The 22,699-nt window shown below is 37.7% G+C and overlaps 2 protein-coding genes and 1 non-coding gene across 3 annotated transcripts; 1 reads left to right on the top strand and 2 right to left on the bottom strand.

The window, feature by feature from the left end:
* Positions 1-7,805: 7,805 nt before the first annotated feature.
* Positions 7,806-8,664, bottom strand: LOC117212141. The gene is made up of 2 exons (XM_033456660.1): positions 8,113-8,664; positions 7,806-7,831 (listed from the first exon to the last, which is right to left on the bottom strand). The coding sequence occupies exons 1-2, from the start codon at positions 8,575-8,577 to the stop codon at positions 7,829-7,831; spliced, it is 468 nt and encodes a 155-aa protein (XP_033312551.1). The 5' UTR covers positions 8,578-8,664; the 3' UTR covers positions 7,806-7,828.
* Positions 8,665-12,240: 3,576 nt separating this feature from the next.
* On the top strand, positions 12,241-13,213 carry LOC117212140. Its single transcript, XM_033456659.1, has 3 exons — positions 12,241-12,541; positions 12,617-12,688; positions 12,767-13,213. The coding sequence occupies exons 1-3, from the start codon at positions 12,443-12,445 to the stop codon at positions 13,178-13,180; spliced, it is 585 nt and encodes a 194-aa protein (XP_033312550.1). The 5' UTR covers positions 12,241-12,442; the 3' UTR covers positions 13,181-13,213.
* Positions 13,214-18,187: 4,974 nt separating this feature from the next.
* LOC117212142 lies at positions 18,188-18,306 on the bottom strand. The gene has a single exon (XR_004488401.1). It is a non-coding gene; the product is annotated as a 5S ribosomal RNA (ribosomal RNA).
* Positions 18,307-22,699: the final 4,393 nt, after the last annotated feature.

The following is a 22,699-nucleotide window of genomic DNA, read 5'->3' as shown; positions in this document are numbered from 1 at the left end:
GCAAACAATACGTCGAAGAGTTAGGCGGATTACAAAATCGCATCAATAACCTAAAACAACTCGCAAAACACTTGAAAGCGTTAACACATACCCGGAGCACACGAGGTTTGCTTAACATCATAGGTTCCGTATCGAAAAGTCTGTTCGGGACTCTCGACGATGATGATCTTACGCTCATAAACAAAAATATGGACAAACTATTCGATGATAATAATAAAATCAAGACCATAATAGCTAATCAAACAGCACTTATTAGAAAAATTGTAAACTCAGAAAACCTAAACCACTTAGAGAGATCATATAGTGATATATTAAAATTACAACAGCAGGCAAATATCGATAGATCTATGCTTAAGATGATCATGAAAGTCGACACCGCGATGCAAACTTTACACTTCCAATTAGATGAAATACTTAACGTCATGATATTAGGCAAACAAGGAATAATTAGTCCACAAATACTTGACCCCAATGAATTCATAGAAAATTACGCCAAGGCAATAGGTAGCCAGATGTACAACACCGCGATTTCTGCCAAAACCGAACATTTTCAATTCATACTCGACATCAGTGATCTTAAAATCTTCACAATAGATGACAAAATATTTTTCAAAATCATAGTACCTTTAGTCTCTAACACAGAATGGAACATATTACAAGTATATCCTATCCCGAGTAAAAGAAATGGAGTATTTTTGGCTCCAGTAGTCGAACATCAGATATATTTAACTTCAGGTCTTTCATTTATAAACGCTGATATCGAGTATTTCAACAAACTTTGTAAGAATCGAGCCGGAACCACTATATGCAAACAAACACTACCAATCCATGACAGAAATTCAAAAACCGATTGTCGCAGCGAAATAATAAATTTCAAACCACACATTGAACATTGTCGAATAACTGTACTTAAGATTGAAGACATTAGCTTTATACCGCTCAAAACTAGCAACTGTTACATTGCGATACCAGCAAATCCGATAGAAATAGACACAATTTGCCAAACGAAGCATACCTTACAAAAACTTGACAAGCCTTCCATCATAAGAGCTAACACTTCTTGCGATATATTGTACAAAGACGAACACATGCGTATAGGCGAAACAAAAAACGAAGTCATATACGAAATCAAAACAAAAACCCTAGCGCTCAAAACAAACGATAGTTTCACTCATCTATTAGATAAACTCGAGCGAGCACCGAAAATAATAGATAATTTACAAGGCTATAAAACAACGATGGATAAAATAGGCGACGAGATAGAAACTCTTAATTTCGAACACAGAATTAAAAATATACAGTATTGGGGACTAACCACGCTCCAGATATTAGGGTACATAGCATTAGGCATACTAGGTATATATGGATTAAACAAAATAGGAGTATTCAAATGCATCAGGAAATGTATACCGAACAAATTATGTATCAATTTATTTTGCTGCCGAAATGAAACTGTAATCAACAGCCACAATGCGACAGCCCCACCAGTACCACTCACCCTGCGCTCAACACCCAACATCTATATTCCAACCAACACATACCACTCAGATGAAGAGGAGGAATCAGCTGTAATTTTCAAGCCACGTCAAGTCCGATTCCACAAAAGTCTTCTGAAGAAAACTTGAGGGATCAAGTTCAATCTAAAGAGGGGGGTATGTGACATCAATCACATCTCAACCTACATCAGTGATAATACATCGACGGTCGACTTTCGAACACTTTTGGACACATCACCACCTTATCATCATAGCATACACCAAGACTGTGACGCACCTTAGTCCACATCAGAGATAGGATATGGACCCCCGACCTTTGGACACTTTTGGATACATCACCACCTTATCATCATAGCATACACCAAGGCTGTGATGCACCAAAGTCCACATCAGAGATAGGATATGGACCCCCGACCTTCGGACACTTTTCTACATCATAACCTATACCTAGCCCCTCAACATCCTAAAACCAAAACGTATATAAACCGAGACTTCACCCAGCTCGGGCAGTTCTTGTTCCTCTTCTAGTTGCTGCACTCATACAACCCCTATTCTCCGGTTCGGTGTTATTTTGTAAGTGTGAACATTTATAATAAAGTTTTATAAAGGAAAATAAGTAGTTGGGTTACGACTCAGCCTTCTTACTACCACCCAAGTACCAACTTTACGTGACACGCCCATCCACCTTGCGGACGGCGGATTGGAGGGATTATTTGTGGGGGGCGTGTGAGTTTCCTGGAGGCCTTCCATAGTGAGTAGTTGGAGTCTGCTGTGGGTGATAAACTGGCGAGACACAGTCGTTTTTGGAAACAGTCGTTTTTGTAATTTTTTATGGTTTTGGATAACTTTCTGGTTACGTTGTTTAGTTTGCGTTTGTCATCCGGTGTTCTATGGGTCTGCCATACTCTTTTTAGTCTACGTTTTTCTACTATTTTTTTTTTAATATGTATTGGAGATATTCTTGTTTGCTGATGGACGTCTTTGTCGGTGTGGAGAGGCGGATGGCGTTTATTATGCTCGTGTTTAGGTATTCCGTGGCTGCTTCGATTTCTTCCTTAGTTTTTAGTGGAGTTAAGGCTGAAGTTGAGTGTGTAAAGACTTCTCTAAAGAGCTGCCAGTTGGTGTGTTGGTTGTGAATGGAGCCATTAGGTGTATTCTCGATGAATGTTGAACTGACTGTTGCTATCACGGGGGAATGATCAGAGAAGAGATCAACCGAGGAGTTGATTTGGACGTGTCTTGATGAGATATTTTTAGTTACGAAGAAGTCAAGAGGGTCGGGTATTTTGTTAGTGTCAGTGGGCCAGTATGTGGGTTCGTATGTGGTAAGGTAGTTGAGGTTGTTGGTTATTATGCTGTTTAAGAGGTTTTTTCCTCCTACTCTAACCAGTCTGCTGCCCCATTGGGTGTGTTTGGCGTTATAGTCTCCTCCAGCTATGAATCTATTGCCCAGGGTGTCCAGGAAGTTATCAAAGTCTTCTTTGGCGATGGACTGTCTGGGAGGGCAGTATACTGCTTAAGTGGTGATTGTACCATGACAGTCTTCTATTGCTACGTTTGTTGCTTGGAGGTAGTCTTTCTGGAATGATGGAAGTTCGTAGTGCTTAATACTTGTTTTGATTATGATTACGCTGCCGCCGTGGGGCTTTCCGCTGAGGTGTTGGGTATGGTAGAATTTGTAACCATCTATTTTCAAATAATTTTTGTCGGTGAAATGGGTTTCCGATACGAGCATTACGTCGATTTGCTGGTGTTTTAGGAAGAGTTCTAGTTCAAATTTGTGTTGCGCTAGACCGTTGGCGTTCCAATGAGCTATGCGTCTTGGTTTTGTTTTGCGTCGGGGCGTATTAATTTATCCATGACGAGTGTTAGTAGCGATAGCAAATTTTTTATTTGCTCCGATTGTTTCTCCATTAGTTTTTCAAGCCTAGAGACGTTGTCTGTGTTAGGTGAATTGGGGACACTATTTTGGGAAAGATCCCTTTGGCTATTCGGGTTATTTTGGATGCCGTGTACTGCTTGGGCATAGGAGGTTGAGGTAGTGGTGAATTTAGTAGGACTGGGTATTTGGTTGGTTGAGGGGATTGGGGTAGTCGTGAATTTCGGCGGGCTGGGTATTTGGTTGGTTACCTCTTTTGCTCTGAGTTAAGGGTACCTGTTTGTGTACAGGGTTTTGTAGGCTGAGCAGCCTTTATAGTTGGTAGGATGGTCACCTTGACAGTGGATGCACTTCGCTGGGGTTTCCGGTGATTTAGTGCACTGGTCAGTGGAGTGTGTACCTGCACATTTAACGCAGCGGAAGGTATGGTTGCAGTATTTCTGCGTGTGACCGTACCTTTGGCACCTTTTGCATTGCACTATCTCTTTTTTAACAAGCAGTTGTTCGAATTTTACTATTGCGTTCATTAGGCGACTGATGTTGTAAATTTCCTTATTGTTAGGCTTTTGCTTTATGTCGATAAAAAATAAGGATAACGGGTCTTTCGAGACTCTATGCCTTATATTACTAACGTTGATGACTTCGTGGCCGAGTTTTAAGAGTTCGAATTTGAGTTCATCTATGTCTGCTGAGTGGTGGATGTTGCGTAGAACCACTCGAAAAGGTCTTTCTTGTTTGAGCTGGTAAGTATGAAAGTTGGCGTTCAAGGTCTTAAGTAGTTCGGTGATTTTTCTGTATGCATCAGGGGTTGTCGGCAGAATTTTTACCTTGTTGTTGTTAATATTCAAGTTGTAATCGTCCTTGGAGATATCTCTCTCTAAGGACTTGATCATTGTTTGTATGTCGATGACATCATCAACAAATATTGGTGGGGGAGGGGGGATTCTCTGTGCGTGTTGGTTTGGCGGCGACTCTGTGATTTCCATGGCGTCGTTAGTGGACTCCAATACGGCAAACCTGTTGTGGGTGTTTATTTGTATCGTTGATTGTTCGTTCCGGGTGTCGATCGTGTTTGATTTTGATGTATCTATTTTTCGTTTCTTTGTATAATAATACAAAGACTTTAATAAAAGTCGTTAGTTATTAAAGTTCTGCTGCACTTCTGCCACGGAGGTGGTAGCGCGGGGTAGTTGCGAGTTTGCTCAGGAGAGCCTGGTCGCGATTGCTGGGCTATCATCGAGCTAGTCAATTCAAAATGAATAACTAGTCGTGAGGCTATGAGGCTAGTATTCGGGTTGGGGTTAGGTGCGTGGAATTTTCTTCCCCCTAAGGGGTAGGAAACACTTGGCTGTGTTCACTTTCGACGGTTGGGCGACACGTGTTGTTTTCGCACTTCACTGGGCACTAGAGACACGTCTGCACGCTTCGGCACTCAACGGCGAACTGTCTAACAAAGGTACGGAGTAATTCTATAGCTCTCCTTAAAAGAAATATTTGTAGCGGCACGCAACAGTAAACATTCCAACGGTTTCTGTCCCGTGGCTCGCCACACGCAGATCCTATTCTTCGGGTATGATGGTTACCAGATGCCGACGCGTCACCACAGTACGTGATCAGCTAGCCCGAGAGCCGTTATAAACATTAAGATGTAGTTACCTAAAGTCCTTCAAACAGACAAACAGTCTTTGTCCCAACTACGGGAAAATAGGGGAGACCTATCTTTCAACGAGCGGCGTCTCCCACTAGCAACTTTCCCTCGAGGGCGGCTAGCATCTTTTTCTAACCACCGATATGGAGATTGACCAATTAGCAGCAACGCCAATTTCCCTTACTTTCTGAACGAAGGCTTTTCTCGACGAATCCGATGATCTCGTGTCCTTAGACACACCCCATTATAGTTTTCCTCTGTGGCATCATCGGGACGGGAAAGGCATTCTCGCTCGCGATCTCACTGATGAAAGGAGTAACCCTTTACGACCAGTGAATATTACGCGTCCGACTTAAATTTTGTGAGTACGTTCATCTATCATCCCGTCGACCGCGGATTCGTTATTGAACCTAGGATCATTGTCATTAGTTTCTCGAGTGCCTAACTACCACGGTTACTTGTCCGGCTCTATAATAATCGTATTTGCACTAGTCAATGTCTTCTCTATTGCATAACGACAACGTGTAACCCAAACGAAGATTCGTTTCACGCCCCTAACCCTAATTCTGTGTAAACCCGACATATATATACATTATAAATGTGATAGTGTAAGGTTATCTATTTTATGTTTGTTAAATATATGTATATTTATTTAATTTTATATTTCCCCCTTTTTTAATTAATTATATATATATATATTTTTTACATTTGTAGTTGCGCATAGAATTTATTAAAGAAAAATGTTAACAATGTGTTTTCATAATTTGTTTCTCGCGCCTATTTTCCATTAATCCCTACGATTCCTGTCGCCATAACGCGTGTTATTGTTCCGATGCGCACGTGTAAATCTAACATGGCTGCTCATAAATGTCATGAGTAAAGTTATAGTGGCGGGTCTTTAGTTTTGTTTGATATCGAAGTAATTTTCCGTCTGTCGCTCGTTTTTCCTTATTCTACCGCAATTAGAACATTTATTTATTAATATTGTTATTATTACTTTAAAGTGACAATAGTATTGTTCGTGTGAATATACATATATATATATATATATTTATGTTGTGTATCATTTTAATATGACTGATGTTTTGTAATTCTTCGATAGCGTTATTTATTGTTTTGAGTAGTTTATTTTATAGAGTGTTCGATAATAAAAAACATACACACACACACACATATATATATATGTATACATATACATATTTCTTCTGGCAGTGTAGTATTCATACGAAATGAAATGTTAATTATTTATTTTATATTAACTTCGTTTAATAAGATAGAACACGCACACGCACACGCACACGTATATATGTATATATTTCTGGCAGTGTGATTTTCATTTAGATTCTTTAGCGATGTAATGTTGTGTATTTGAGGTTATGTGTCAATTATTTGATTTCATATATACATATATATCTTGTATTGTGACAACATAGTATTGAAGGTTTTGTTTCTAAATTATTGTGTGTTTAATGTGTTTTTACATATTTGTGTTTGATGGTAGAATTTCTGTACGCAATTCCTCAAGTCGTTGCAGTGTTAATTATTTTGAGCGTTTGGCCTATCGACAGGTTGTCGCTTAGTCCCAAGTGTTGCGTTGTGTGTTATATTTCTTTTGTAGATTATTAGTAGTAGTTTTAGTTTAGAAAATAGATTATTTATATGTTTATATAGAAACATGCATGTTTCGTAATGAAGTTCTTATTTTATAACGCTTTACCGGAATGTAGGCTAGTTTTAAGTATGTATCTTAGATTACTAATTTGATTTAATAATGTAGAATGCGCACATATTAGTAGTAGTTTATATTTATATAGAGACATGCATGTTTCATAATGTAGTTCTTATTTTATAACTCTTTACTGGAATGTAGGCTAGTTTTAAGTATGTATCTTAGATTACTAATTTGATTTAATAATGTAGAATGCGCACATATTAGAAGTAGTTTATATTTATATAGAGACATGCATGTTTCGTAATGTAGTTCTTATTTTATAACTCTTTACCGGAATGTAGGCTAGTTTTAAGTATGTATCTTAGATTACTAATTTGATTTAATAATGTAGAATGTGCACACATATATATATATATTTCTGACAATGTAACCTTTATTTCTTTAATAATACAATATTGTATGTTTTATGTATTCGTTAGACTATTAGTTTTTGACTTCATATATACTTATATTTCATAAATTGATAATATTGTATTTGTTGCATAGTATTGGAAGTACTGTCTCTAATATTTACTAGGTTATTACATGTTTGGCATATATGTTTATACTTATATGTAACTTTCCAAGTTGATTGATTAAAATATATTTATATATACATGTATTCCTGGCGTTTCAATTATTTCCCCTTTTGTAGTTATTCTTATTTCCTGGTTTATTTGTTTGGTTCGTAACTCGTTCAATCCATTAGCTGGTTCTATTTATTTTATTTTATACTGGTTGGATTTATATTATATTGATCCATAGGTTTTCAAATTGCAAGTCGGTTATTGGTAGGTTTATTTAGAGTTGTGTGTATATGTATTTTGTTTATTGGTTGGATCTATTAGTCGCCCTGGTTTTGTTAATCCTTCCTTTTAGTTTCGTAGCGCCGTGTGTTCGTTTGTGCATTCAAAAGCTTATTCGCGCGTTTTGTATAGAGTGGTTTTCTTGTTCTTGTTACGGCGCGTGCGGAGCGCGGGACGTGACACCCCCGCCCTTGGAGTTCAAATTTCCAAAGGAAATTTGACTGATGGTGTCTCTGAGTTCGCCCAAGGCGGACGTAGATGTCGTTGGTTGTTGAGTGACTACCGGTGTTATCGATATCCCTTGAGGTTGTGCTGTTCGATCATCAATATTTCGTCTTCCTTTGAGGTATAGTAGCAGGTGGGTGATTGAGCCGCATATTGCTCCTAATAGGGCGATTCCACATCCGTAAGTTTCACGTAACTGGTATCCGTGTATGGCTATGTCTATTATCGTCTTGATTAATTTAAACATTACGAGTATTCCAAATATTGCTGCACTGACAGTTCCAAATTCCATGAAACCAGTCCATAAGCTTGATACGGTATTTTTCGCTATTGTCGTTAATGTGTTTTCGTCCATCATTCCCAGGATGTTTACTGTTCCAGGGACGATTGTTTTTCCTGTCGCACCTCTGGCCAATGTGTTCAAGACTGCAGTTTTTTCTGCCGGGAATATGACATGGTCCCGTAGTGCGTCCAGGTCTTTTTGGGTATATATTCCGCTCGTGGCCAACGACGATGGTGCTGAATATCGCCACGTTTGGCGCACGTCCGGGCGGAGTTCCTGTGGTGTGATTCCCTTGCCAAACGGGTAGCTCCGAGTAGCATTCTGTTGTATGTCGCACCTTTACTTGTACCGGAATGCATTTGACTATATGGACTGCTTCTCCTGCGATCAGGGCCATGTGTCCTGGGGTTTTGGTTATGGTGTATGCAAATTCGTCAGGCAGTAAGATTGCTAAGCTTAAAGCATTCTTTATTAGTTTCTTCTGCGTGGTACATCTTTGTGTCAGTATATCATGGTATAGTGTTGTCATTTGTCGTTTAATATGTTTCTCTACGTAAATGAATTTTGAGTTGACATATGCGAATATGTCCAAGTTTTCGACTGCTGTCTTGCTTTTGGAGATAAAAATTTTTTTATATATATCTTCGACCTGTGATTCCCTATTTTCTCCCTTTTGATTTCTTTGGGCTCGTTGAACTTGCGTTTCTTCAGCTTGAAAATATTTAGAATCCTTTTCCTTAGTTACCCTTTTTCCTTCTTTATTTACTTTATTCACAACACCTTTATTTTTCTCTACCTTTTCAGGATGAATAGTTTCACTGGAAGTGCTTATTATAATTAAATTATTATTTATTTGTATGGAACGTTTAGGAATATTTTTGGTAGATTTGGAATTATTCTTTGAATTTTTATTACAAACCTTTTTGCTTATAGATTCTGTTTTGGATTTAGGGATAGCTATATTTTTATTTTCTATAGTGTGATCTTCCTTGCAATTTAATGATTTCGCTTTGAGTTCGATAAAGTTTCCTTCTGATGGTTTTATAGAAGTTTTTGAGTGAGATGCACTTCCCAGCGGGTCCAATATCTCTGTGATGTTAGGCAGTGGATAAGCATTGCCTGTCGTCTCGTCGTTCAATTTCCTAGTTTCTGCTTCGTCTGAAAGTTCTTTGGCACTAATATTATTTATCTTGTTTGGTAACTCAGAAAATTTCTCACTCATGATCCTGTCTATGGCACCGTGCGTCCTCTTATTATTTAACGTGACATTATCCCTTATCACAGCAACGGAATGGTGTTTGCATTGAAAAGTTGATTGGTTGAAATGATCAACATCTCTCTTTTGATTTAGATCTCTATCGAGGTATTTATTTATGCATTTTTCTTCCCAAGTTATTGTTCTTGTTTCTTTCCTGACATTTTCTTCTATTCCGGGGTTGTTTAGATGTTTCCGCGACGGTGGTACAAATCTACAGTCCTGGCGGTTGTTTCGGTTATAATTATTCGAAGGTGTCGGATGTTGGTATCGAATTCTATTGTTCACTTGTTTTAATTCTCGCGTTGCTTTCACGGCTTGGCGGTACGCATCGTCCAAGGATTGGTATCCTGCTATCTTTACTCGTAAATACACCTCGTTTGGGAGCCCCTTAACGAAAGCTTCCCTCGTGTCTCGATCTATCCTATCTTGAAATACGGTGCCGTACTCGTATCTTTCCCCGTTCATTATTGCCAGTCTGAGATCTCTGACGCGATCTATGTAGTCCAAAATATCTTCTCCCGGTCGTTGAAATATTGTAGCTAATTCCCCTTTATATTCGTTAACCGTTTTTCCCGGACCGAACATATCTTTTAATTTATTCCCGAAATCGTTTAAACTTATTACTTCTGTGTCTTCTACGGCGAGAAACGCGTGTCCGCGAAGCTTATTCGTTAATAATTTTACTAACTGAGATTCTCGATGCCTAGGAACCATGTTTCGTGCGCGCTCGCATGCTCTTAAAAATCGAAATATCGAGGGTCGATGTCCGTCGAACACTGGTACTGTCTCTATTGCATCTTTTAACTTAATTGATTGGGGATTAACTTCTATCGGTATTGTCGCTTGGGAAATTATCGGCGATGATACGGGTGTCTTGATTTCCTTTTTTATTTTCAGTGAACGCACATCGTCTTGTAATTTATTCATTTTTGTACTCATGTCGCGAAAATTCGCATCCCATGCTTTAAGTTTTTCCGATAACATCAAGATCATGTCTTTGTCCAACGATTTTAATTTAGTCGCCATTGTTTCTCAAATATATATTTTATTGACAAACGTGACAACTTTAATCTTCTATGAAGCGTATCGAACCGTTTAAACCAACTTTAATCCTCCGTGAAGCGGATGCCACCGCTGCCACCAAAATATTTACTACACTAATGTTACGTATTAGTTTATTGACATTGATCAAATTTTAAATTTAAATTTTACTGAAAAATTTTTTTTTTGTTGAGTTTGAATTTAATCTGAAGGGAAATAAATTGAAATGATATTATTGTGTATGTAATACTGATTTAGATTTCTAATTAATACGGTAGTTGCTGCCACCAGAAATAGTCTAAGGACTATTTCAAAATATTTTATTTTTATTACTTTTTTTTTGTTTAATGGGTAGCGTTAACTGACGCTTAATGCAACTGGTAAACGAATTCCACTTTTCGGCTAACCTGCTATGTGCAGAGATACTGGCACGGGAGAGGATTAAAGCTGAGATTAATAATTATTTGTCCTCGTTGAACGGATTTTATTCGAATGTAGAATTGCTTAGATTATTACCTTTATATATATATTTATTAGCCGGATATATATATTTTTAGCGTTGCTGGATTGGATAGGAATGTGAGATTTTCGTTGTTTTATATAAATTTATTTTTACGTTCGACTTCTTCTTCTCTTTTAATTTCATTGTAATAGTTTGCCGTTAGAACCGAAACTCAATTCATTTACTACGATGGATTCCGTTACCACGATTTTCTTGCCTTCTGAGTTTAATAATCGAGGATGATTCTAACGATCTTCTCTGTGTGGGACTCGTGCGATTTCGCAAGCCTTGCAAAAAGACGGGTAGTATTTTACCAACAGTGGGAGGAGGAATGCGAAGATCGACGGGTGTTTTTGATAATCGAAAACACCGTTTGCACAAGCCACCACAGCGAACGATCCTTTGGTTAAATTTCCGAAGGGAAATTGTTCTGCTATTTTTCTCTTACAATCGCATGCAATGATGGCAAGAATATCGGTTAATAGCAATGCCGGTATTGCTCTTAATTTTCGATTGACCCCGACGATGTATTTAATAGTCCTTTCTGTGCGGGATTTGTGTGATTTCGCAAGCCTTGCCCAAAGACGGGCAATATTTTGCCAACAATGGGAGGAGGAATGCGAAGATCAGTGGGTGGTTCAGTAGCTGAAAACACCGTTCGCACAAGCCGACACAGCGGACAACTCCTTTGTTTAAAGTTTAAACAATGATTCTATCTTCAAAACCGTTCACGAAAATAAAACGAGATCGATGATAGGAAGTTCTAATTCGATTCTCGAGGGCAACGAAATTATCAGAGAAGAAGGAAATTTTCAAAATTAATTTTCTTACCTTGAGGAGTAGGTGCTGTCTGGCGCCATTACCTCAGCTGCTCCGGTGGTCGTCGAAGTTTTTGTTGGGTTTATTACTTGAACTCGAATATAGTTTACTATCAACGTTTACTTTATTTATCTATTTCGATACAGACTGAACAATTTACTAACTGGATTAATACTGCAATTACAATGCCCGTTTCTGTCTAAGCGATGAAATGAGGACTTCAATGATAAAATTTTCTTTTTACTTAGTCGCGGCTCTCTTTTCTTGACCGAAAAACTAAAGACCCCGAAACGCAAAATACTATACAAAATTTTTAAACGCAATGATGAGCGCAATAACGAAAGTAGTAACAATGAACACAAAGAGTGAACAAAATAATAATGAACCGTAATAACAATGATCACTAAGAATGAATACAAAAACAATGAGCACAATATGGTACGTAAATTATAATGAGCACAAAGAATGATTAAAATAATAATGAGCGCTGCGCTATGTTGCTACGCTTATTTATAATGCCATCCCCCACGGGGTGGTGGTCCACTGGGGGTACGCTTCCGTGGGACTCGGGATGTTGCAGTTTGGGCTTCTTGGAATCGTACGTGACAAAATGCAAATTCCATATTTCGACTTAGTATTTATCAGTCCTGTGTTCCGCTGAGCTAGCGTCTAGGAGATTTGAAGCATTCCACGCTGATCTAATCCTTTCCACGAGAAACTTCCACGTGCTGTACCGTGGGAATTACCGGTGTTCTTCGGCGCGTGGAAGGGCTGATGGCTGCAGCATCATTATCATTTCAATGTTTACTGGGTAAACACGCGCAGCTCCGCTGCTCTCCCATAACAAGGACCTCCTCCTTCGAGTTGTTTTGCGTAAGTTTGGATGTTTGCATATTAAGGTTGTTTTTGTGATTTTGATTGTTTTTTCCTTTTTTGCTATTTCCCTAGGCTTCGGCGATCGACGTTCGAACAATGTTTGCGGAGTCGTTTCCATCAGAGGTTCCTTTCCAGACTTCCCTGGTACGTATTTAGTCTTGTTTTTAGTCCGCTTGATTCGTCCTGTTTCGTTTTATTTAAAATATACCGTGTTGTTCTCAGCTCAAGCGAAAGAGGGATTCCGAAGAACCCATGGGCGACTCGGGAGGACCAATCAAACGCATGCGGCCCTGTGATAAACCACGAGTATCAGAGTGGTTGGAGGAACTATTCAACATTGGTGCCGAGGCCGTGTCGAAATTGGGCTTTGACGATTTGGTTACTTTCGACGAGAATTTCTTCGATGCAGAGACCGTCGTATTGGAGAGGGAACCCCCTCTGGTTGAAATCGTTGATACCGATCGTTGCGTGAAAGTTCGTTTTGCGAATGAAATTCCCGAAGAGGTTTTGGAGGCACATCTTCGTCACCATGCTTCTGGGAGAAAGGGAATTTCCCCTGTTGTGCGCTATTGGTGTAGGCGTGAGTTCAGCGAACTTCATCCCGGAGCTCCTTGCTTCGATTTTGATTTAGTGTAGCTGCTTCAATTTCGTTGGTTCGCTGTTTGATGTTCCTTATTATTATTAATTTTTTGATGTATTTTGTTTTGTGTTCAATATATATATATATATATATATATATATATATATATATTTTGAATGTGATAGTGTTAGGTTATCTATTTTACGTTTGTTATTTTTTTCAATTTTATATTTCCCCCCTTTTAATTAATTATATATATATATATTTTTTTTTACATTTGTAGTTGCGCACAAAATTTATTAAAGAAAAGTGTTAACAATGTGTTTTCATGATTTGTTTCTCGCGCCTGACTTCCATTAATCCCTAATATTCCTGTCGCCATGACGCGTATAAATCCAACATGGCTGCTCATAAATGTCATCAGTAAAGTTTTAGTGGCGGGTTTTTAGTTTTGTTTGATATCGAAGTAAATTTTCGTCTGTCGCTCGTTTTTCCTTATTCTACCGCAATCAGAACATTTATTTCTTAACATTATTTTAAAATGACAGTAGTATATCTCGTGTGAATATACGTATATATATATGTTTATGTTGTGTGTTACTTCAGTATAGCTAATGTTTTGTAATTCTTTGATCGCGTTATTTATTGTTTCGAGTAGTTTATTTTATAGAGCATTCGATAATATAAAACATATGCACTCACACGTACATATATATATATGTATATACGTATTTATATGCCTATTTCTCTTGCCCGTATAGTGTTCATACGAAATGAAATGTTAATTATTTGTTTTATATTAATTTCTTTTAATAAGATAGAACACGCACACGTATATATGTATATATTTCTGGCAAAGTGATTTTCATTCAGATTCTTTAGTGATATAGTGTTGTGTATTTGAGGTTATGTGTCAATCATTTGATTTCATATATACATATATATCTTGTATTGTGACAACATAGTATTGAAGGTTTTGTTTCTAGATTATTGCGCGTTTAATGTGTGTTTACATAATTGTGTTTGATGATAGAATTTCTGTATGCAATTCCTCGAATCGTTGCGGTGTTAATTATTTTGAGCGTTTGGGCTATCGACAGGTTGTCGCTTAGTCCCAAGTGTTGCGTTGTGTGTTCTATTTCTTTTGTAGATTATTAATAGTAGTTTTAGTTTAGAAAAATAGATTATTTATATGTTTATATAGAGACATGCATGTTTCATAATCAAATTCTTATTTTATAATGTTTTACCGGTATGTAGGCTAGTTTTAAGTATGTATCTTAGATTGTAGAATGCACATAGATTAGTAGTAGTTTAGAAAAATAGATTATTTATATGTTTATATAGAGACATGCATGTTTCATAATCAAATTCTTATTTTATAATGTTTTACCGGCATGTAGGCTAGTTTTAAATATGTATCTTAGATTGTAGAATGCACATAGATTAGTAGTAGTTTAGAATATAGATTTCTATATGTTTGTATAGAGACATGCATGTTTCGTAGCGTAGTTCTTATTTTATAACTCTTTACCGGAACGTAGGCTAGTTTTAAGTATGTATGTTAGATTGTTGATTTGAATCAATAATGTAGAAAGAGCATACATTAATATAATTTATATATGTATATATACAGACATGCATGTTTCGTAACGTAGTTCTTATTTTATAATTCTTTACCGGAACGTAGGCTAGTTTCAAGTATGTATCTGTTTAATAGAATGCGCACACATATATATATGTTTCTGACAATGTAACTTTTATTTCTTTAATAATACAATATTGTATGTTTTATGTATTCGTTTGATTATTAAGTCTTAACTTCGTATATACTTATATTTCATAAATTGATAATATTGTATTTGTTGCATAGTATTATAAGCATTAACTCTAGTATTTACTAGTTCATTACATGTCTAGCATATATGTTTATATTTATATGTAACTCTCCAAGTTGATTGATTAAAATATATTTATATATACATGTATATCTGGTGTTTCAATTATTTCCCTTTTTGTAGTTATTCTTATTTCCCGGTTTATTTGTTTGGTTCGTAACTCGTTCAATCCGTTGGCTGGTTTCATTTATTATTTCTTTTTATACTGATTGGATTTATTAGTTGCCCTCGCCTTGTTAATCCTTGCTTTAGTTTCGTAGCGCCCGCTCTCGAGGCCGCATGCCGCCACAATCTCACTTCTCGGAAAACCCATACAACTACTCCAGACCTCCGTTAGGCAAAACGCTTATCTCGTGAGCGTGGCTACGTTCGGCGACCAATTGTCACCTCGAAGCCAATCTCGCTATCACAAATTTTAAACAATTACAGCTATAATAAAATCTAGACTAAAGTACTAGAGGATATTCCCAAAATTTCCAAGGAAAGGCTTCGGCTTTCCTTTCATCTCCGACATATATATTATTTCTGGCATATATATTTCGGGTTCACATTATGATTAGGGTTAGGTGCGTGTAACGAATCTTCATTTGGATTAGCCATTGTTGTTATGTAACAGAGAAGATATTTACTAGTACAAATATGATTATTACAGAATTTGACAAGTAGCCGTAGTAATTAGATACTCGAGATGCTAATGACAATAATCCTACGTTCAATAACGAATCCGCGGTCAGCGGAATAACAAAATGCGCTTCCTTCCAAAGTCCAAGTTGTACTCAACTTGCTTGTCTACGGTACAAGTATTACTAAACTAACTTTTTGTTAAAACGTAGAATATTCACCAAGCGTAAAGACACTATGTAACTCGCTACTGAGACATCACGAGAGAGAATGACTTTCCGTCAGGGTGATGCTGCAGAGGAAAACTGTGATGGGGTGTGTCTAAGGACACGAGGTCATCGGATTCGTCGAGAAAAGCCCTTGTTCGGAAAGTGAGGGAAATTGACGTTGCTGTCAATTGGTCAATTTCCATGTTGGTATCGAGAAAAGGATGCTAGCCGCCCTCGAGGGAAGGTTGCTAGTGGGAAGCGTCGTTCGTGAAAAAAATACATTTCCCCTATCTTCACGTAGTTGGGACAAAAACTGTTTGTCTGTTTGAAGGACTTTAGTAAACTAAATCTTAAAATTTATAACGGGTTCTCAAGCTTGCTGAACATGTACTGTGGAGATGCATCGACATCTGGTAATCATTTTAGCCGGAGAATAGGGTCTGCGTGTGGCGAGCCACGGGACAGAAACCGTTGGAATGTTTACTGTCGAGTGCCGCTACAATTATTTCTTTTAAGGAGAGCTATAGAATTTCTCTATACCTCTGTTAGAGAAAGCGTTCATCCCTTGACCGCGGCTACATTCGGCGACTGATTGTCGCCTCGAGCCCAAATTCATTATCACAAATCTCGAACAAATACAATCGGATTGAATAACGACAATTGCTTAATTGCGGCTATAGTAGAATCTAGATTAATGTGTTAAGGGGTTTTCCCAAATTCCAAAGGGAAGGCTTCGGTGTCCTTTTATCTCCGACATATACATATAAATGTGATATAAATTATATCGTGTTTGGCCTCATTTTAATCAGAAAAATCTCACAAAAAAGTCAGTAAAAATTTAATTAAAAAAAATTAAACATAAGGTTTAACCATTGACTGATGGATAATTAGTATTCTTTCATGGACGATTGAATTCGGATCATTTTACGCTACTCAACCGTCGAACTTAGTGGCGTGTTAAAGGGAACGCTAGGGCCCCTGTAGGTTGATTTCCCCCCAGTAACGGGAATGACGACCGATTAATTGCGATCAATCATACAGAAAATATAACGAATTGATTATAAAAATAGTATGCTAATAAATAATTGATATTGTTTTACGAAAAGAATAACTGTTAGCATTTTATGCAAGCGTTGGATGAAAAAGGCCGACATTGTTTGACCGATATGTATCTTATTAAGCCGACTCTCACACCTTCTCCTGTTTCGCTTGCGCTGTCTTCTCTAAGTAATTCACTACTGTACAAAACTCTACTGTAATTCATCGCCAAGGAGACACGATTTTCGAACAACTATGAAGACAATACGTGTATGTGACTTTACGTATAAATGTTCGTGAAGATGAACGATGTGCATACGTCCACCTAAATGTATGAAATTTTACTCAGGTGGCTACACCTTTTAGGCCAAACGGTGTTCCATTGAATTCATAGTGAAAACGGGTTGTAGAAAAAACAGCTGGACGTCTCTGTTTCGAAGAAAAGTTGTGCCATTGTAGATTTTGGACTCGTGCTTGAAAGATTATCTCATCAGGTTATTTATATCACATAACTTGTGCTGTTTGGTTGGTTGGTTGGTTGGTTGGTTGGTTGGTTGGTTGGTTGGTTGGTAGACAAGTAATATGAACTTTATGCGCATAATTAATTTATGGTGTTACTGGTTTATTTAATCAACTATGTTATATCCGTTGTTTTCTATGATATCCGTTGCGTTATCATAGAAAGAGACTGGATTTGATTAGGAAAAGAAAACCAAGCTGTTTATGTTTCTTCCATCCAAAATCTTTTACAACGACCAGAACGTACAGCAATTAGTATGGTTTCACCTTCTTTGTCTTTTTAACGTGAAAGTAAATATTCACTTAAACCACGAATGACATAATGGATTAGACGTATGTAATGAATATTCGGTATCGAGTTTGCTATATGTTAACAAATTTATTACATCGTCATCCGTGGAATAAAAATTGGAATAAATATAAATAGCCGTTTTGTGCAAACGGCGGCCATAGAGTGTGGAAAGTAAAAACTACTGCAGGAATCAGTGTAATAGATGCATAGATAATTGGTGCGTTAAATCTATTGTGCAGTTCATGAATTATAGCGCACAGTACTAGTGTATAATGTACATGAAATTACACTTACGTGCTAGACAACAATTTATAAGTAGTACGTGATTCAGCAATAGTCTATTGACTTTCAAACAAGCGTACTTGAATGTATAACGAATAACCACGACATTGACATACGCTGTAATACTAAAAGTATATTTTTAACACGATGTACATGACCATAAATTATTAAGAAAAGTAGGAAGAATTGGAAAAAATTAAAAAAAGCCAACACCACACGGAGTTCCCAAGCGGTCACCCATCTAAGTACTATCCGTGCCCTACGTTGCTTAACTTTCGTGATCGGACGAGAACGAGTGCACTCAACGTGGTATGAGAGTTGGCTGAAGTGATTAATTTTGTTACTTGCTCTTAATATTGAGGAAAAAAGAAGTGGTCAGTTGACTGTAGACCTCCGAGCAGGACGGACCTCTCAGTACGCGCGTCAAAGTAGACAAACATTCATTAAAGTAGAAGGAATAAGTGACAAAAAGTGAAAAATATTGCATTGACATCATCTCTATAAATACAAATAAGAATAAAAATAAAATAAAATAAAATAAGACAAAATAAAATTGTATAAAAAGATAGAAGTTACCGATAATGAAGCCAAAAGCAACGAAACGGAACCCACCGTGGACCCGATAAAAAAAGCCATCAAGAGAAAAATAATCACACAAAAAACAGCCAAAAAAATCAAGAATAGTTTAAGACTTTCCGCTCAAAAGACGCGGAAACTCAACCCACAACCAAACCTGGTTGCCAGGACGAAAAGACTAGTAAACATCCTATGAAACACAGTTATAGATTATCACTCCAGCCAAGAAGAAAAGGCTAAAGAAATGAAAAACATGAAGCCCGTAAGAGCTACCTCGCCTCCAGCAATCATAACAAAAAACAGATTCAGTATACTACAATCTGAACCAGTGCCTCATCCACAACCGGGACCATCAAACTACTCTACTTCGAGCTCAACGCTAGAACAAATAAAAAAGAAAAACGAAACATTACTAGGCAAAATAGGAAAACACAGTCCCACCATACCACCAAAACAATCAACACTGCAGGGGCGACAGACCCCATCGTACAACCCAGGAGGCCCAGCGCCACCAGCATCGCCAAGGGGGGACCGAGCACCGGACGGACAGATACACCGCAGAGGGGCGAACGAACGCCCCATCCACTACAAGGGATAACAAACCGCCGCCTATTAACATAACGCTACAAGACCCAAAGGACACGGTAACGCTCATAGAGAAAGTAGCGGGCATCAATTAGTTCCATATTAAAAGAATACACTCAGGTAAACATGCACTCTACCTCCGAAACCTACCCGATTTCCACAAAGCAAAACAAATACTCCTCTCAGCTAACACAACCTTTTACACGTACACACCCAAAACAGAGAAACACCATACATACTTGTTAAAAGGTCTAGACAATAGCTACACTGAAACAGAAATACTCACAGACCTACAAGCTCTACAAATAGACGACGTCCAATTTACAAAAGTCTCACGATTTACGACAAAAAAATCAAGGGAGAACAATATATTGCTCCCAATCTACATAATACAGCTATCCCCCAACAGCAATACAAGCAACCTACTAAAAATAAACTACTTCAACTACTACAAGATAATTAAATGCAGTGAGCCCCATGGCCCAGGCGACTGCACAATAAAAAAGGAAAACGCAGTAACCAAAGACAAAATATTCTGCGTCAACTGTAAAAACTATGGACACCCCGCGTCATACAAAGGTTGCCCCAAACTCGTAGAGCTCCGTAGAAAGGTAGCAGATAAAATAAAAAAAGACAAAGAAGCAAAGACACAACGAATTGCCCAAATAAGCCGCAAATACGTCCCAGAACTAAAGTTCTCTGACGTAGTGAAGCAGCAAACAACACTAAATCAAACAACCAAAATCTCCCCACAATCAGCAAACTTAGATCCGCGCTCAAGCCAAAGCCCAATCACAATCGATAACTCCCCCCATCTAAACATTATAAACGTTATCGAAGACTTTAAAAAAGGTATCCTCCAAGCGTTAAAAGAACAGCAAATGCAACTAAACGAAATAAAAAACACTCTATTAACACACGAAGAAAGGATCGACGCCATCTTCAGCACTTTCATTAGTACAGACGACGAATAACCAAAACACGCCAAACCAACCATCACAGCAAAAAACAAATAAATTTAACCTAAAACATCTGAAAATAATCGCAATAAATGCTAACTCTTTAATTTCAAACCAAAAAAGATACAGTATGCTAACCCTCTTAAATAAAGAAGCCCCCGATATAGTACTCATCTCAGAGACAAAGCTAAACAAAAGACACAATGTACACTTCAAAAACTACTCCATGATAAGACACGACAGACCGAACGCCAGTCAAGGAGGAGGAACAGCGATCCTCATAAAAAAACCCTATAAAATACAAAACAATTCTAATTGACAAAATAACAAGTTTCAAAACCTTAGAAACAACGATAATAAAAATAAAAATAAGCAATAAGGAAAATTTATTCATCACTGCAGCCTACGCAACCTACGAAAACCAGAAAGACTTTAACTACGAATTCAATAATCTTTTCGAACTCTTACAGCTCAACAAACCGGAAAACTACTATATAATAGCAGGAGACCTTAAGGCAAAGCATACAAGCTGGAAAAACGAAATAAACAACACGAGAGGCAACTTCATTAGAAACTGGCTAGACAATAAAAGCATCCACTACAAAACAAACTTATACAGCTCCGAGCTACCCTCTTACCCAAAAGGAGGCTCATACCTGGACATATGCCTAGCAGATGCGCGACTAAAATTCCAAAACCTACGTCCAAATAACACTCTCAATATCTTAGCCTATGACAGTGACCATAACGCCCTAGTATTTCACATAAACAAAAATACATCTGACTTCCTAACACTCGAAACTCAGACCGAGACACCCAGGTACAATTACAAAAAGACAGACTGGAAAAAGTTCCAAAACATACTTGAACAAAACTGCGACCTAAAGATCTACAACAACGTCAACCTAACAAATAGACAAATCGACTCATTCATAGACGAAATAGAAAAACATACACAAATCGCTCTCCAAAAATCCGTGCCAATCATAAAACAAAAAAATTCATGCGAGCCCTATATCAACAATAAAATAAAAGATCTACACCGAGATAAAAGCTACATACTCTCCAAAATAAACAATATAAAATTTAACTATTCTTACGACAAAAGAGAAGAATTAGAATTCCTAAAGTTCCTACTACACAGAATAAAAGCGCAACTGAAACAAGAATTCGCAATTTCTATAAACCATTACTGGACAAACAAAATAAAAAACATCTCCAAAAACGACTCAGCCAACATGTTCCCACAAATAAATCAAATCTTTAGACCAAAAGAACAAAACCCCATCCCACCTCTCAAATTGCCCCCAGAAAATGCCTCCCTCATCCAAGAAGCAGGTATAGCGATACACAACACCATCAAAGACACCGAGGGTAACTTCATAATAACTAAAACAACAGAAAAACTAGACATTATCGGCACCCACTTTTCCAAAATACACACGCAAAACGAACACATGGGCCGAGAACAACTAAACAGAATTATCATCGTCGAAACAAACAAACTCAAAAATGAATTGGAACAAGACAACACGCTAAACAAAACAGTCTGCACATTCCCAAACGAAAACACCGCAGACAACCCCAAACAACCAGATCCAGAAATAAACTACTTCACAAATTACAATCAACTAACCACAATCCTCTCCAAACTAAACAACAAAAAATCCTCCGGCTTCGACGGCATCCCAAACATCTTACTCAAGCGCCTACCGAACAAAATAAAATGGTACTACACAGTACTCTTCAACAATGCTCTAAACAACACATACTTCCCCAGAAAATGGAAAAAATCCAAACTGATAGCTATAACAAGAAAGGATAAAGACGGCTCATCGCCCGCAAACCTACGACCCATAAGTCTCCTCCCCAACATAAGCAAAGTATTTGAAATAATCATAAACAACCCCCTAACCTCCTTCTGCACAAAAAATAACATAATCCCAGAGAATCAATTCGGCTTCCGACACAAACACTCCACAATCCACGCAATAAACAAACTCACGTCGGACATCTGCTGGGCTCTAAACGCAAAAGAACGAGTAGCCGCCTGCTTAATAGACCTCGAAAAAGCCTTCGACACAGTCTGGATCCCAGGTCTCATATACAAATTGATCAAAAAAAAGTTCCCTAAACACCTGATTAAAATAGTCTGGGACATGATCACAAACAGAACATTCGCAATGACAGAAGGTTCACACTCATCAAGCAAAGAATTCTCCATAAAAAACGGTCTACAACAAGGTACAGTAAATTCCCCGTTACTTTTCAGTATTTACAACAGCGACTTACTAAACCTCTTTGAGCTCAATACATCCACCCATAAACGCTCCATAGCCTTCGCAGACGACCTAATCATCTACGTAACAGGCCGCAAAACCAAAACTATAAAAACGGAACTCCAAGAACTCTTTGAGAAAATAAACTACTATTACCACGCATGGAAACTAAAAATCAACATAAGTAAATGCGAAACCATACTGTTTAGGCCCAAGTCAAGTGAAATCGGCCCAATAGAAAGAGAACACTGCAAAAAATTTCAGATAAGAGAAAAAACAGACAAAGGGGCCCTCATACCACACAAAAATTGCGTAAA

The sequence above is a fragment of the Bombus bifarius genome, unplaced genomic scaffold (genome assembly GCF_011952205.1).
Source record: "Bombus bifarius isolate JDL3187 unplaced genomic scaffold, Bbif_JDL3187 scf7180000008278_frag, whole genome shotgun sequence".
NCBI classification, from domain to species: domain Eukaryota; kingdom Metazoa; phylum Arthropoda; class Insecta; order Hymenoptera; family Apidae; genus Bombus; species Bombus bifarius.
This window is presented reverse-complemented; position numbering and strand designations above follow the sequence as displayed.

Excerpts from the sequence above, each read along its gene's own strand:
- LOC117212141 (XM_033456660.1), bottom strand. The coding sequence starts at position 8,577 with ATGACAACACTATACCATGATATACTGACACAAAGATGTACCACGCAG.
- LOC117212140 (XM_033456659.1), top strand. The coding sequence starts at position 12,443 with ATGGCTGCAGCATCATTATCATTTCAATGTTTACTGGGTAAACACGCG. Across the intron at positions 12,542-12,616 it reads CCTCCTTCGAGTTGTTTTGC|GCTTCGGCGATCGACGTTCG; the intron begins GTAAGTTTGGAT and ends CTATTTCCCTAG. Across the intron at positions 12,689-12,766 it reads TTCCTTTCCAGACTTCCCTG|CTCAAGCGAAAGAGGGATTC; the intron begins GTACGTATTTAG and ends TGTTGTTCTCAG.